The sequence below is a fragment of the Diabrotica virgifera genome, chromosome 1 (genome assembly GCF_917563875.1).
Source record: "Diabrotica virgifera virgifera chromosome 1, PGI_DIABVI_V3a".
NCBI lineage: Eukaryota > Metazoa > Arthropoda > Insecta > Coleoptera > Chrysomelidae > Diabrotica > Diabrotica virgifera.
The window spans coordinates 253,720,232-253,738,519 of NC_065443.1; the positions used below are offsets into that span (position 1 = coordinate 253,720,232).

The window sequence follows — 18,288 nt, forward strand, 5'->3', positions numbered from 1 at the left end:
GGTAATTACGATTCGACTTGGTCATTTCTATCCGATTTGTTAAAAGTTACAGAATAGGGTTGAATTTTACTGTCATTAGTTAGGGTTAGGGTCACAAGGGGCTGTTAGAAGACAGTATTTTTTATTGCTCAAGCTTTCAAATTTGTTTACATTCCTTTTCTAGATAAATATAGAACACAAGGTTCTGAAACTGGTTTCTTGTGGCAAGTTTAATAAAAAAAAAGAATGTGTGTGTACTTTGTACGCACGTAAGAAGTTATACTTCTATTATACGATTTCAACGAAATAAATTAGTATACTTTAAACAGTTTATTTTTATTTTATTTAAATATTAAACTAATTTTAATACTTACCAGTTTCCAAAAAATAAAAAAAAGAGTAGGAATGGTCCGGATTTGAACCCAATACCTCTCGATCTGTAACTGAATGCTATACCAATAACGCTACGACGTCTCTGTTTGTATAGCCTCGGACATATTGACAATTCACGGTAACAAACAGACGAAGTGAAGTATAATAAATATAAATGTTTTAATAATACTTATCTTACTCCCGAGAAAGACAAATCCAAAGACACAAAAACTATAATAAATATATTTACTAAAAACACTAATATATTCTTTTCACACTTTTTTTGCACTGATATATTTATACATAACTTGAAAGATTTAGCAACTAACGCCATAGTATCTGTGTGCGCATGCGCGCAGGATAATAAAAATTCACTCCTAATCGCGCCTAAAGAAGTATAACTTAAAAAAATCTAGATAAATCTAGATTGGTTAACTGAAACTGCTGCATAAACTAAATTCACTAACATAAAGTGCTTATATGTTAAAACAATACAACCAGAAAATCTGCTGTAGGAAACATTCATTTTAGTACTGTACTCTTTAGTAGTGTAATCTTTATGGAACTGGCAGAACATATCACCGCCGCCTGCGAAAAGTATAACTCCGAAAATGCCGTTAAGAGTCTAACTTTCAATGAACGCCGCGAAAAATATTATTTTCGATTATATGATCGTGAAAATTATAATCCCTAATAAAGTGTTAGCGAAAAAAATTATTTTTTGAGGAGTATCAGCAAAAAATATCATTTCTGTTTGTGGGTCCACGAAAATTATAATAAAAGTTCTCATTAAAAATAATTATTCTTCGATCAATAACATTGAAAAAAATTATTTCTAATTCTGTATTCATGAAGATTATAACTCCTAATAATGCGCGGTGAAAAGTATGATACTGAATGAATAAGAGCGAAAAATATTTTTTCTGCTCTATACTTTCGAAGACCATAACTTCTAATACGGTGCGGTGATAAGAAAAAGTTCACAATAATTACCTGTAAAAAGAATTATTTCTGATTATGTTTCCACGAAAATTAATATTGCTAAAAATTTCTCGGCCAAAATAATTACTCTTCGATGAATGACAGCAAAAAAAAACATTTCTATTTCTATGTTTGCGAAGATTATGAATCCTTATAATGCGCGGCGAAAAGAATAATCCTAAATAAGCGACGGCAAATTTTATTTTCGTAACTACTCTACTGGAAAATAATTTTTGTTTAATGTAAATCTTCGAGGAGTTATTTTTTCCGCAAGGACAGAAACGTAAATAATTATTTCCACCTACCTCTACCGAAAGTATACTTTTCCGGACCTGATTGTAGGGAGCAAAGTTGTACTTTTCCTCCCTAGGGAGGAAAAGTAAAAGTGACGTCATGGTATTTCATTCATGAAATATAACTTATTGGCGCCCTGTACAATATTTATTTGCTATTACGTAAGTATCTATACATTTTAACGTGTATTTAAAAACACTCTGTATTTTGCAGAATGGTAAAAAACAGTAAATTGTTATTCTGATTTATCAATGTTTACATTAATAATTTGACTTATATTTGACAGTTGACAGTTATATTGTACCTACTGGTTAGTTTTAGTTCTAATAAATTTTGTTGGTTAGTTACATAAATAAATTAAGTAAAAATGAAAAAATGACTTGTTATTTGAGGAAGGTGGAAAAACCATATGTATACCATGGGAGTAAAGTGCCTTTTCCTCCCTTGAATGATTACTGCCCTCCGCTACGCGTCGGGCAGTAAACTTCATTCTCGGGAGGAAAAGTAGCACTTTCCTCCCTTGTTATACAAATAGCTATATTCGTCGTCATCTATTAAGAACTAGATGTTTTCGTCATATAAATATTTTGGGAGTTATGATCTTCGTGGATGTACAGATAAAAAGAATTATTTTTTGTTGTTCCTGGTATAAAAATAATTCTTTTCGTCACAAATATTTTTAAATTTATAATATTCTTGGGCACGTAAATGGCAATAATTTTTTTCGCCGATATCTGTAGAGAAGTAATTGTTTTCCCCACAACCTTTTGAAAATTATAGTATTCGCCGGTACATTAACAAAATTATTCTTTTTGTGGTCACTTATTGAAAAATTATTCCTTCGCTGTAAATCTTCCAGGAATTATTTTTTTCGCGAGAACAGAAAGGGGAATAATTGTTTTCGTCGGCATCTATTAAGAACTAAATCGTTTCGTCATAAATATTTTGGGAGTTATAATCTTCGCGGATACGCATATAAAAAAAATTGTATCGTCAACACTTATCAAAGAGTTATTATTTCCACTGAAAATGTATTAGGAATTTAAATCTCTAATTAGGAATCACATTAATCATAGGTACCAGCGATATGTCCAGACATTGTCCAGGTATTGTACTTTGTTCTCCTGGTAGTCACGTTTCACTTAGACCAAGGACATCCCATTTGATCCTAGTTAGTTCTTCTTTCAGTTCATCCATTCTTTCACGTAATTTGAGAGTTTTGGCATTGGCACTAGTAATATAAATGTTGATTTTGATGTTTTAATGGGTTTGCCTCCTCCAGATTTCATGAGGCTGACCTCCTTAGAGGTGTGGTATTGAGCAATCACCTGGGGACCAAATCCTGTTGTTTCAAAACTCATTTAGGGTGTGTTAGCCATAACTTGCCACGCTGGCAAGACGAGTTGGCGACTGTTGAATGGGATCTAGGAAAGGGATTTGAGGTTTGGCTAGGATAATACTGTGGTTTGGACGTGTTTTTGTCGAAATAGGAAGTGGAGGAAAACCAGGAGCTCGCCTAGGCAGGGACGCTAAATCCCTGAAGTAGGTCTACTCTCTATCGGGATCATAGAGAAGTACCTACCCGCTACTTTTAATTACAGTATGATATGGAATTCCTATATATATTTTTTAGGTATGAGGATGATGAAAAGTACTCTAGTGGGTGTCGTACGCTTGGATCCAAAGCAGTTACTAGAAGATGGAATACGAAAGGAATTGGTCCAGCATATTTCAAAGGCTTTGCACGATGTGTTGATATTCAGTCCAAAAGCGAAATACGAAGAACTTGATCAGAAACTGAAGAATTTGGTGAGAATCATGGATGGGTACAAAAGATCTTTCGAATATATCCAGGTAAAAGACTTACTTAACACGGGAACAGTCGCGCCGTTAGAAAAAATCTAACATTTAATCCTTTTCCGTGATAACTTGATGAAAAATTTTGCAACATAACTTTCCACTCGTAAGTGCATCAAGGAAGATTGTAGTAATGCGTGGGCATTTTTTAAAATTTTTTTTTTGTGGAATTTATGGCTTTGGTGAGAACCAATTAACTTTAAAATTGTTAGAAATATATATTTTTAACTTAACAAGTAAATAAAAATATTATAAAATAGAAATTTGTTTTAAATTCGTATTGTTAGATTTTTTCTTTACTCGCGACTGCTTACGTGACAGAAGTGAGCGCGAATGCTCCCGGGTTAAATGTATATTACAGTTATGAGTTATGAACAAGTTTTTATTAATCGGCATTATATGCCGGAGTTCTAAGACATGGAGTTTTCGATTTTTTCTTGGATTTGTGTTTTTTAGCCTTAAATTCAGGATTTGATTGACAATTTTTCAATATTTATTTCTCTTCTGACATTTAATTTTACTGACAATAACTTTTTCGTTACACTTCTTTTCTCGCTCTAGTAGGTTCATTACATTTTCTCTTCCCTTTTGATACGTCAAAACTGGTTGTTTTCTAATGTTACTTTATATTCTCCATAATGTTGTTCTGAAGCTATTTTCTTGTGGCATTTTTGCAATTAACTAGTTTTGATGGGAAATAAGCCACAATTTTACTAAAAAATGATTTTTTCTACAACCGTGTTAAAAATGCAATTTTTAGCACTCGATAGGAGCGTTAAAAATGCTACTTTAGGGCACTAGTGCTTTAAAAATTTTAAGGCACTGCAGTTAAAAGTGAATTGTCAAATTGTGAAACGTCAAAATATTTATATTTCATTTATTAACATTAATATTAATAGTACAACTTGCGTAATTTGAAAAAGGTGGTTTAAAAGGTTTTTTAAAATTTAATTTAAACTGTATTATTGCATTTTTAACACGTTTGTAGAAAAAAACTATTAAAATTTGTTAGAATATACAACAATAAAAGTAAGATGTTATTCTATGGTTGTTATGATTTACGTATTGACAGTATAGGCAGTTTTGATGTAATGTCAAGAAAAATATAAAAATGGAATGTCAGTTAAGTTCAAGTAAAAGTTTTTGTAGATATTGTCCTGTAATTGAGAATGAATAAATTATAATTGTTGATATATAAGACGTTTGTAGAAAAAATATTGTATGATATACGTGTTAAAAAGTACATTTTTAAGGTACTCATGTGAATTGTAGAATTCGCTTCGCTCATTCTGCAAACTTTCACATGCGTGCTTTAAACGTGTACTTTAACACTTATATCATAAATAACTATTATTAATGTTTCGACGCAAAATTTTGTGTCGTTGTCAAAATACGAAAAATATTAATGAATTAAACAAAAATGTTGTGGCTTAGTAAAAAAATTCTTCTAATAATTTATTTAATCTGACTCATTTATATCGGCAATTCAGACATATATTATACATTTTAAATTAGAAGACTTTAAAATGATATTGCCAATATTTATCAGTTGCGTTCGGGACGACTTTATTGAAAGATAGTTCATTCGATTACATGAAATCAACCCCAACTCAAGAATATCCGTCACAAAAAAATCATAACATGTGATCTGTCTTTAAAAAGACAACCACATGCAATGGTGACAGTAAAATTCTCGCGCTAGAGATTCCATAGTAAATCACGAGGGAAAACCAGGAAAAAACCTCGTGATACTATCCCGACATCGTAAGTATTAGGTCAGAGTACATATTAAAGTCAGAATTTGGTATTAGTTTTGAGAGTAAACTAAAGTAAGACCTAATACTTACGATGTCGGGATAGTATCACGTAGTTTTTTCCTGGTTTTTCCTCGTGATTTACTATGGAATCTCCAGCGCGAGAATTTTACTGTCACCATTGCATGTGGTTGTCTTTTTAAAGACAGATCACATGTTATGATTTTGGGGTTGATTTCATGTAATCGAATGAACTATCTTTCAATAAAGTCGTCCCAGGAACGCAACTCATAAATATTGGCAATATCATTTTAAAGTCTTCTACTTTAAAATGTATAATATATGTCTGAATTGCCGATATAAATGAGTCAAATTAAATAAATTATTAGAATAATTTTTTTACTATGCAACAACATTTTTATTAATTCATTAATATTTTTTATATTTTGACAACGACACCCGATTTGGGCGTCAAAACGTTAATAAAATCATGTTTATAGTAAAATTGTGGCTTATTTTCCATCAAAACTAGTTAATTCTCCATAATGTCTTGAACTGTTGAGATTTTTCATGTGATTGCCAAACGTTACCTATATGTACACAAATTAATAAACACCTTAGTTGTATGTTCTTTCTGTGTTTTAGGATTACATAAACGTAAATGGTTTAAAAATATGGCAAGAGGAAGTTACCCGAATTATCAATTACAACGTAGAACAAGAATGTAATGGATTTTTACGGTTCAAGGTTCATCCCTGGCAGAGCGTTTACCAGAATAGATACGTGCCGATACCGATTTTTCCATCGATAGATCAGAGCGTCAATTTCATCGGCCGACTTGCGAGAGAAGTCATAAGACTGACAGATCCTAGGTAAGTTAGAGGTTATCCCTTTCTATGGTTCATTGGGCAGGCCCGGCTCAAGACGAAATTTTCACCCGGGCAAGAATCCTTTGAGTCGATCCCCCTCCTAGTAAAAACCCCTATAAAAACAACAACAATCAGCTAGTTTTTAAGTTTGCAACACTTTTCGAGTAACTGCTCATTTTAAGACCTTTGACAGCCCCACTGTAAAAATGTTCGTGTTAAATCAACACAGCATGATATCACAGGATGTTAACACCTTTTGTGTGTGTCATATTGACACCGTCTGTGTGTAATTTGGACACCAACTGTGTGTTATATTGACACCGTATGTGCATATGACACACAGACGGTGTCAATTTGACACTCACAAAAAGTGTGTAATACCATATAAATGTAATTGGATAGTAAATCAACGCCATTTTGTTTTACATAACCGTTGTATATTTTGCACAGTGTCAGTTAAAGAAACATAAGACTTTGGACACAGTTTGGACGTAAAGTATATTTACATTGTATTTAAAAATATTATATAAAGAACAATGAACAATAGCCTGGTGTCAATGATGTAATTTAGTCTGTTAGGCTTCTCTAAGTATTGCAAGTCTAGTTTACAAAGGCAACTTTACGAGTCTTTTTTTCAGCAAAGTCCTTAATGATGTTGCTTAAATCAAGTCGTTGTAATACATCATATTCTATAGACATAAGTGCCAGTCCTACTAGCCGTTCTTGGGACATAGTGGATCTTAAGTAGTTTTTAATTAACTTAAGTTTAGAAAAGCTTCTTTTTCCAGATGCAACACTTACTGGAAGAGAAAGAAGAATTCTTAGAGCTACACAAACGTTTGGAAAGTTCTCACTTAAAGAATGTGATGAAATAAATTTCAAAATGTCCTTTGGTTTATCTCCACAGTCGTCGGGTAGAACTGTTTTCAGCACTAAGAGTTCCTGATACATCTGGTGTCCTTCAACATCACGGTGCTCTCCATCAGTTAGAGATATCTGCAGGTCTGCACATTTAGTCATTAGAGTATTGATGTCTTCTCTTTTCAGTTTGTTAAGAAATCCAAACGTGTCATTGTGGGTGGATAACTAAGAAAATCTCTCTTGAAGTGATGCGATTGTTGTGTCCAAAATGTAGAGGTAAAATTTACTTCTGAAGTTTTTTTTTGGATCCACAACTGCTTCATCTCGTACCTCATAATCAAATTGGCGCTTGACTCTCCTTGGTCGAACTTGTTGTTCAGAATCAGAAGGGAAGGATGGTTCAACTTCAAGGCTTTTTGCTACTTCTCGGGCATCAACAAGCATTTCTTCAAACCCCTTGTCACTTCTTATTTCTTTAAAGTAGGACTTTACAGAAGCTATCAGTTCCATAGCGGCTGCGGAATCTGATCAGCTGATCTGCCGACTGTCGCGCTGCTTTCTTGACTCACGACTAGCGGAAGAACGAGAGGTTCCGAAGGTCCTTTGCGATATTTATAATTTTTCGGCTTACTTAAGTTACCTACCGATTGGTTTGCCATTAAAACTATTAGTATTTGGTGTATAGCCATCGTTGTTATTATTAAAAATTGTAATTTGATTAACCCCATTATTTCCAAAGTAAAAGTGTCCAAGATAAGTAAAAGGAAAATGCACCACACATTGTTGGTTCAGAGCTGTGGATCACCAACTTAGTGGATCGCCCGCTGTTGGTGGTCGACAAAGCAGAGGAGCCGCGAATGCAAGGGCGCCTCCGGCATTAGCGGCGCCCCGGGCAAGCGCCCGGTTTGCCCGGCCCTTAAGCCAGGCCTGTCTTTGGGCAAAATCATAAAAAATGTGTACATTCTTTGTCTTCGCTGCCCTGTACCTTGAAAACCAATGGCGTTACAAAAATTTTTTACTAGGAAAACCCCAATTTTATTTTTCAGTTTTTTTACCTATCCTAGAGACGGTTTACCTTATTGAAACACTGTATACACAGATGCATCTAAATCGATAGAGGGGACTGGCTGTACTTAGTTTTTAGCATCAGGAGGTTCCAAAATCAAGTACAAACTTCCCAGCCAATTTTCAATTTTTTCAACAGAATTATTGTCCATATACAAAGCGTTGAAATATGTTATCTTGTATTAAAAAAAAAACGTTAATTCTTTCAGACTGACTTTCAGTTTTAAAGAACATCAAAAATACTTTTTTGCCCAAAACATTTTTCATATAACAATAGTTATATGAAATGTATTACACAGTAAGAGCCACCGTAGTAGACACATGTGTATGCACCTAATTGCTATGCTTATGGGCTAATCCGGTCCGTTCTCAGATGTGACTTTCATCCCTGTCATGTTACTGTCAAGAAACTATTCAAAATTATTGTTTTTCCATACAAAAGATACATTAATTAATAGTATTATTATTCTGCTTTAAAATAACTTCATTCAAACACCAAGAATATTACAATATTTTAAAACTTTTACAAGTTTAACAAAATGTCAACTATAAACGTCAAAACTAGATCAGCTGTATTTAATACAGCTGATCTAGGACTGAAGGGTCCAGGACTGTAATAGCTCATTGTTCCTATGTAGCTAGTAGGTTGGCGCTTACTGTATATGACAGATAATAAAAAAAATAATTGAACTACTACATAAGTATCTTCATTTTCTCTCATGAATTCTATGGAATCATTCTATATTCTTATATTTTTTTAGATCATCAGTGTATTTGGACACTACAGTGACTTGGTATGAAAACAAAACTCATAAACAAATTATAAACAAACAGACTATCGCTTCCATCGCTTCGGCTATTGAGATAGCAGGATTAGTCGGCTTGGATCGGCTATTTTCGTTCATGATTGTTAATGCACTTCAAAAGCTTATAGGTAAGTCTAGGCCTTTCTAATATCCTACGTTATCTTAAGTTATTCTAGCAGGAAGTCAAAATGTTGGAATAGGATACCAGAATAATAACATGTTTACCAAAGATCACGATGGAAACCTAATTAGTGGAGAAAAAAAAAAGAATGTGTGTGTACTTTGTACGCACGTAAGAAGTTATACTTCTATTATGATTTCAACGAAATTAATATACTCAACAGGTTATTTGTATTTTATTTAAAAATTAAACTAACTTTCTTTACCTACCATTTTTTTAAAATTTTTATTAAAACGATACCAAAAATATAAAAAAAAAATATGAATCGTCCGGGATTTGAACCCGGGACCTCTTGATCTCCGATCACACGCTATATCCCTTTTGCTTTGACAGGTTACAAGATTTCTCATACATACTGACAAATTTAATACAAAAATACTTTAAATATACTTACTATTATTATAAAATATCTTATTCCCGAGGAAGACAAATCCAAAGACACAAAAATTATAATAAATAATACATTTACTAAAAACACTAATATATTCTTTTCACACCTTTTCTTGCACTGATATATTTATACATAACTTGAAAGATTCAGCAACTAAACGGCATACTGTCTGTGTGCGCATGCGCGCAGAATTATGAAATTTTACTCTCAATCGCGCCTAAAGAAGTATAACTTCAATAATGGAGAGATGTATGACATACTTTAAAGAGTTTTTCAATGTTAACGAAAACGAGTGTTAAAGAAAACCCCAGTACACGCTGTACCAAACTTCAGACCAAACAGATCAATAAAAACGACAAACACTGTGCTAAATGGAAAATCTATTAAACAAAAGTACAGAGGAAGACAACGCAAAAGGTGGATGGAGAGTGTGAAGGAAGATTTGAATACTATGCAACTAACAAATTGGATAAATAAAACTGGAATGATAAACTGGAGAAATATAATAAAAGAAGCAATGGAGAAACTATAACCTAATATTTGTGTATGTAAATGTAATACTTTGTAAATCTAAAATTGCAATACAAATGTTAATCTTGCCTTAAGTTTGTATAACCTACATACAAATAGTAATAAACTACAAAAAGTTAAAGCTCGACGAAGTGGGCAAAATGTATTAACTATAACAGAAACTAACATTTCTGATCTGTGAAAATCCATTTTTAATTTAATTGTTAGAAATCTTTACATCTTTATAAATTTTAGGATATTTCGAAAACAAAAACGTAAAAATTGCATCCTGGACCAACATAATTTCGTCAATACAAAAGGAAATGAAGCAGTCAGAAGAATTTGTCAATCCTTTGAAAATATACCAAACGTACGTTAATCGTTGTACTAAAATTTGGGGTGATTTTCTAGAAAACATTTTGTTGGTCGGCCAGTTACAATTGCTCAGAAACCTCATAGCTTTCTATTTGAACACTTCGTGTAAATTCAACGCCAAAAACTTGGAATTTTCATTGCGATCGTTGGATAAGTAAGTATTATTTAGTTTGTAGAAAGTTAAGGGTACAAACATAGTGGAAGCAGGTTTCCGCTTAGGGGCAAACCGCGCGAATCTGCGTGGTTATCGTGCGCGTGAATGGTAACACAGTGAATACGGGTAAAAGCGAGAAAAATCGTTCAAATTTGTTAGTTGCGTCTACAACTTATAGCAAAATTTCGTATTCTGATGACAATATAATTGCTTTTGATTCTGTTTTGACTAAACTGAAAAGAAAGAGAGTTGGTGTACATCCTATTAATCGAGAAAGATTAATTTATGGAGAATATCATCATCTAGTTCAAAAATTAAAAGAAGATAATGAAAGAAAGTAAACTATCGATATTTCTCCTGTCCCAAATAGGGGTCGTTCAAAAACGGCAGCAATCAATGCCTCCTTATTCATTTAGACCAGGGCGCATCTGTAAAAATATTAAAACACTGAAAACGTTTGTTTTCTATACTTCCACAAAATTTATTATAACTAAGTGACTACAGCTGTTTCGGCGAAGTGCCTTTCTCAAGTGATATAGTTTACGATGTGTTTGCCTTTTTAAGTCTTCAACTGAAGAGGTTGAGGAGTGGGGAGCTGTTTGTCTCGAGTTGGTCATTCAGAATTACATCTGTATTTTTCAGTTTATTAATTTCCATAGATTCTAAAAAAGATAGCTTAAGGCCTTTATTTTGAATATGTAGAATTTGAAACTCTTCATTGAAAGAATGATTATGATCTAGAAGGTGAAGTGCGTATGTAGAACTGTCTGTTTTTCTATTGTTGAATGCCCTTTTGTGTTCTGCTATCCGTTTGTCAAAAGTTCTGCCAGTTTGACCGATGTACGTTTTCGTACAGTCACCACAAGTTAGTTTGTACACACCACTCTGTAGTTGCTTTCTATTTCGGCTTTTATTGTTCTTAATATATTTGCTTAAGTTGTTGCTAGTTCTGAAAGCTGGTGTTATTCCTTTCTTTTTTATGTATCTGGCTATCTTTGTTGTTATCTTGCCAGTATATGTGAGAGAGCAGAAGGTACTGGGTTCTTTCTGTGGTGGTCGATACACTAATTTCAGGGCTTTCTTATGGAGTTTTTGGTTTAAAATTTTGTTAACTGTTTGTTCGTTATAGCCGTTGTTTACTGCTATTTGTTTAATGATGTTTAGTTCTATCTCGAAGTTATTTTTTGTCATGGGAATTTCTGTCAGTCTATGTATCATGCTATGGTAGGCTGCTAATTTGTGTTGTGTAGGATGGGATGATGAATTGTGTATAGTTGTGTCAGTATGGGTAGGTTTATGATATACGGAGAACTCATGTTTGTTGTGTAGTCTGGAAATCGTTACATCTAGAAAGTTTATGGAGTTATTCTGTTCTGTTTCTATTGTAAACTCAATATTATTATGAAGTGAATTAATATATGATAGAAATTGGTCAAGTTGTCTGTTAGTTCCTGTAAAGCATACTAGTATATCATCCACGTATCTCCACCAATATAAGAACTGTTTAAATACGGGATGTTTAGAAATTGTTGTTTCAAGTTGGTTCATAAATATATCTGATAGCAATGGGCTTAGAGGATTACCCATAATAAGTCCTGCACTGTTGTTTGTGTATATTTGATTATTGAATTCAAAATAGTCTTGATTTATGCAAATTTCAAGAAGGTGTAAAATTTCAGATGCAATGATCGGATTTGTACTATTATGGTCTAAAAGATTTTTAACTAAAACAAAAGTTTCTGTAGGAGGAACACTAGGAAAAAGATTTTTTACGTCAAATGAAATTAGTCTGGAGTTGTTGGGCAATTGAAAATGTTGTATTTTATTAACTAGTTCTACTGTATTTTTTACGGTGAATTTAGGTGAAAATTTAGTGTATTCTGTAATAATATCTGACAGTTTTTTTGAAAGTTTATATGACGGAGCTGTATAAAAAGAAACTACAGGTCTTATTGGGTGGTCAGGTTTGTGTAGTTTAATAAAAGAGTATAATTTAGGAGGTTGTGGGTTCATAATATTAAGGTATTTCTGTTCTGTTGGATTTAGTATTGATTTTGAATTTTCAATGGCTAGTTTAATTTGTTTTCGGTATTTTTCTGTGGGGTCTTTGTTTAGTTTTATACTGTTTTGGTTAGTTAAAAATTCTATTGTTTTGTTATTATAGTCTCGTTTGTCGATAGCAATAGTAGTGTTACCTTTGTCTGCTTTTGTAAATATTATGTCATGTTTTATTGATTTATTTTTAATTGAAACGGCTATTTGGTTTTCTTTGAAACAGGAATTATTAGTTTCACTACATACATCAGTAATAGATTTTGAAATGATGCTTTTTTCTATGTTTTTGGCAGTTTTGTTTAACGCTACTTCACATTCTACACCTAGATATTCTAAATTTTTTTGATTATTATGTTGAGGCAAGTTATGTTTGAATCCTTTCTCTAAAAGTTCTATCTCACTATTGTTGAATTTAGTATCTGTTAAGTTTATAAATCTATTGAAAAAACTATGATTTGAAAAATTTGTTGTATGAGTATTGAGTTTTTTACTATTGCAAATTAGATTATTTAGTTTTTTACATTGTGTATTAAATTTTTTGTCTATTATATTATCTACTTCAGTTCTTACTTTAGAATCTAGGATATCAAATTCTATATTATCTAATCTATAATGTAATTCTGAATGACATACCTTAAGATAAACAGCTATAATATCTCGTTTTCTGTACTGGGTGCTCCTATCCCGTTTCAGCCATCTGGTTTGACCCTGGTGGATACCTGCTATGGCAGCGGCACTGCGGTTGTTGGTTTTTAACTTTATGTATTTCGGGAACACGTTGTTTTTCACGCACATGTTTAGAAACCAGATATTTTGTGTTGTTACTCTACGCTTTAAAAGCAATCTTGAAAACAATATGGTCAATAGCCCTGTATTGGCTTCCTGTAAATAATTGATGGATTCGACCGTTACTTGATGGAAGTTCATTTTATCTAACAATAAAACACTGAAAACGTTTGTTTTCTATACTTCCACAAAATTTATTATAACTAAGTGACTACAGCTGTTTCGGCGAAGTGCCTTTCTCAAGTGATATAGTTTACGATGTGTTTGCCTTTTTAAGTCTTCAACTGAAGAGGTTGAGGAGTGGGGAGCTGTTTGTCTCGAGTTGGTCATTCAGAATTACATCTGTATTTTTCAGTTTATTAATTTCCATAGATTCTAAAAAAGATAGCTTAAGGCCTTTATTTTGAATATGTAGAATTTGAAACTCTTCATTGAAAGAATGATTATGATCTAGAAGGTGAAGTGCGTATGTAGAACTGTCTGTTTTTCTATTGTTGAATGCCCTTTTGTGTTCTGCTATCCGTTTGTCAAAAGTTCTGCCAGTTTGACCGATGTACGTTTTCGGACAGTCACCACAAGTTAGTTTGTACACACCACTCTGTAGTTGCTTTCTATTTCGGCTTGTATTGTTCTTAATATATTTGCTTAAGTTGTTGCTAGTTCTGAAAGCTGGTGTTATTCCTTTCTTTTTTATGTATCTGGCTATCTTTGTTGTTATCTTGCCAGTATATGTGAGAGAGCAGAAGGTACTGGGTTCTTTCTGTGGTGGTGGATACACTAATTTCAGGGCTTTCTTATGGAGTTTTTGGTTTAAAATTTTGTTAACTGTTTGTTCGTTATAGCCGTTGTTTACTGCTATTTGTTTAATGATGTTTAGTTCTATCTCGAAGTTATTTTTTGTCATGGGAATTTCTGTCAGTCTATGTATCATGCTATGGTAGGCTGCTAATTTGTGTTGTGTAGGATGGGATGATGAATTGTGTATAGTTGTGTCAGTATGGGTAGGTTTATGATATACGGAGAACTCATGTTTGTTGTGTAGTCTGGAAATCGTTACATCTAGAAAGTTTATGGAGTTATTCTGTTCTGTTTCTATTGTAAACTCAATATTATTATGAAGTGAATTAATATATGATAGAAATTGGTCAAGTTGTCTGTTAGTTCCTGTAAAGCATACTAGTATATCATCCACGTATCTCCACCAATATAGGAACTTTACAGGAACTATATGCTTTACAGGAACTAACAGACAACTTGACCAATTTCTATCATATATTAATTCACTTCATAATAATATTGAGTTTACAATAGAAACAGAACAGAATAACTCCATAAACTTTCTAGATGTAACGATTTCCAGACTACACAACAAACATGAGTTCTCCGTATATCATAAACCTACCCATACTGACACAACTATACACAATTCATCATCCCATCCTACACAACACAAATTAGCAGCCTACCATAGCATGATACATAGACTGACAGAAATTCCCATGACAAAAAATAACTTCGAGATAGAACTAAACATCATTAAACAAATAGCAGTAAACAACGGCTATAACGAACAAACAGTTAACAAAATTTTAAACCAAAAACTCCATAAGAAAGCCCTGAAATTAGTGTATCCACCACCACAGAAAGAAAAAATTTAGAATATCTAGGTGTAGCGTTAAACAAAACTGCCAAAAACATAGAAAAAAGCATCATTTCAAAATCTATTACTGATGTATGTAGTGAAACTAATAATTCCTGTTTCAAAGAAAACCAAATAGCCGTTTCAATTAAAAATAAATCAATAAAACATGACATAATATTTACAAAAGCAGACAAAGGTAACACTACTATTGCTATCGACAAACGAGACTATAATAACAAAACAATAGAATTTTTAACTAACCAAAACAGTATAAAACTAAACAAAGACCCCACAGAAAAATACCGAAAACAAATTAAACTAGCCATTGAAAATTCAAAATCAATACTAAATCCAACAGAACAGAAATACCTTAATATTATGAACCCACAACCTCCTAAATTATACTCTTTTATTAAACTACACAAACCTGACCACCCAATAAGACCTGTAGTTTCTTTTTATACAGCTCCGTCATATAAACTTTCAAAAAACTGTCAGATATTATTACAGAATACACTAAATTTTCACCTAAATTCACCGTAAAAAATACAGTAGAACTAGTTAATAAAATACAACATTTTCAATTGCCCAACAACTCCAGACTAATTTCATTTGACGTAAAAAATCTTTTTCCTAGTGTTCCTCCTACAGAAACTTTTGTTTTAGTTAAAAATCTTTTAGACCATAATAGTACAAATCCGATCATTGCATCTGAAATTTTACACCTTCTTGAAATTTGCATAAATCAAGACTATTTTGAATTCAATAATCAAATATACACAAACAACAGTGCAGGACTTATTATGGGTAATCCTCTAAGCCCATTGCTATCAGATATATTTATGAACCAACTTGAAACAACAATTTCTAAACATCCCGTATTTAAACAGTTCTTATATTGGTGGAGATACGTGGATGATATACTAGTATGCTTTACAGGAACTAACAGACAACTTGACCAATTTCTATCATATATTAATTCACTTCATAATAATATTGAGTTTACAATAGAAACAGAACAGAATAACTCCATAAACTTTCTAGATGTAACGATTTCCAGACTACACAACAAACATGAGTTCTCCGTATATCATAAACCTACCCATACTGACACAACTATACACAATTCATCATCCCATCCTACACAACACAAATTAGCAGCCTACCATAGCATGATACATAGACTGACAGAAATTCCCATGACAAAAAATAACTTCGAGATAGAACTAAACATCATTAAACAAATAGCAGTAAACAACGGCTATAACGAACAAACAGTTAACAAAATTTTAAACCAAAAACTCCATAAGAAAGCCCTGAAATTAGTGTATCCACCACCACAGAAAGAACCCAGTACCTTCTGCTCTCTCACATATACTGGCAAGATAACAACAAAGATAGCCAGATACATAAAAAAGAAAGGAATAACACCAGCTTTCAGAACTAGCAACAACTTAAGCAAATATATTAAGAACAATACAAGCCGAAATAGAAAGCAACTACAGAGTGGTGTGTACAAACTAACTTGTGGTGACTGTCCGAAAACGTACATCGGTCAAACTGGCAGAACTTTTGACAAACGGATAGCAGAACACAAAAGGGCATTCAACAATAGAAAAACAGACAGTTCTACATACGCACTTCACCTTCTAGATCATAATCATTCTTTCAATGAAGAGTTTCAAATTCTACATATTCAAAATAAAGGCCTTAAGCTATCTTTTTTAGAATCTATGGAAATTAATAAACTGAAAAATACAGATGTAATTCTGAATGACCAACTCGAGACAAACAGCTCCCCACTCCTCAACCTCTTCAGTTGAAGACTTAAAAAGGCAAACACATCGTAAACTATATCACTTGAGAAAGGCACTTCGCCGAAACAGCTGTAGTCACTTAGTTATAATAAATTTTGTGGAAGTATAGAAAACAAACGTTTTCAGTGTTTTATTGTTAGATAAAATGAACTTCAACTATTTAGAATGGGAAATAAGCCACAATATTATTAAAAAATGATTTTTATTAACGTTTCGACGCCCAAATCGGGTGCCGTTGTCAAAATACAAAATACTATTAATATAAACAAAAATGTTGTTGCTTAGTAAAAAAATTCTTCTAATAATTTATTTAATTTGACTCATTTATATCGGCAATTCAGATACATATGATACATTTTAAAGTAGAAGACTTTAAAATGATATTGCCAATATTTATGAGTTGCGTTCCTGGGACGACTTTACTGAAAGATAGTTCATTCGATTACATGAAATCAACCCCAACTCAACTATTTTGACAACGGCACCCGATTTGGGCGTCGAAACGTTAATAAAAATCATTTTTTAATAATATTGTGGCCTATTTCCCATTCTAAATAGTTAAAATTGTAAAAATGCCACAAGAAAATAGCTTCAGAACAACATTAAAATGAACTTCCATCAAGTAACGGTCGAATCCATCAATTATTTTGTAAAAATATTAGTACATTTGGACGTTGAGAGGTGACTCAAATTTTTTTGCAGAAATTGCTTGAAAATAACTCAAGTAATAATATTTGAGTTATCCTCCCTCTCAAAAAGGTCCGGAACATTGTTTAAATAATCAAAATGTCAAAAAATGAAGGAAAAATTCGATTTTTTTCTTCGTTTTTTGATTATAACTTTAAAAGTATTCATTTTCGAGAAAAGTTGTACTGACATAAAAGTTGCGTAATTAAATTTCCTATAATATAGAATTAGTTAAAAATTTAAAGAATAGTCACCCTTGTTGCAAAATAGCAATAATTGCGAAAAAAACATACAAAAACAAGTATTCGCATTTTACGTTTTTCAACCATTTTTGCTACACTTAGGACCTTCATATTTCACCCAGAAAAACTTTATGATACAGTTAAACAATACTGTAAATTTCATTAAGATCAGTTTAATAGATTTTGCAAAATAAATTTTGCAATCCAGCTTTCGCAAAAAAACTCATTTTTTCAAAATGTTACAGGACTGAAAATAAAGCAGATAGCCAGTTGATTTTTTTTGCTTATAGAAATGTACTGTACCTTTCATTTGCAATTTGCAAAACTAAAATTGATTAACTACCACGGCGCCAGGAATTTTTTTAAATAAACATTAATTATTGGTGCTACGCGCAGGACAGCGGATAGTTTGCTCTGATTGGGCATTCCAATGACCTTTGATAATGATTGATACATTTTAATTTTTATTACATTTCGATATCAATAAATAAATTTGTTTATTGCAAAATAAAAACACATACTCTATCCTTTGAAATAAAATCTTTTTTAGCAAAAACTTGCTTTGTTCATATATTTTAACTAAGAAAATAAAAGTTTATTATTTTTAAAC

General features: G+C 32.4%; 1 protein-coding gene across 2 annotated transcripts in view; it reads left to right on the forward strand.

Annotated features, from left to right (window-relative positions):
* The window catches only part of LOC114331444 (WASH complex subunit 5), a 73,391-nt gene that overhangs the window by 39,557 nt on the left and 15,546 nt on the right, over positions 1–18,288 (forward strand). For both annotated transcript variants that reach the window (XM_050648892.1, XM_050648900.1), the window contains 4 exons: positions 3,260–3,480; positions 5,883–6,109; positions 8,794–8,966; positions 10,176–10,449. In XM_050648892.1, the coding sequence (XP_050504849.1) occupies positions 3,260–3,480; positions 5,883–6,109; positions 8,794–8,966; positions 10,176–10,449 (895 nt within the window). The remainder of the gene's footprint in view (positions 1–3,259; positions 3,481–5,882; positions 6,110–8,793; positions 8,967–10,175; positions 10,450–18,288) is intronic.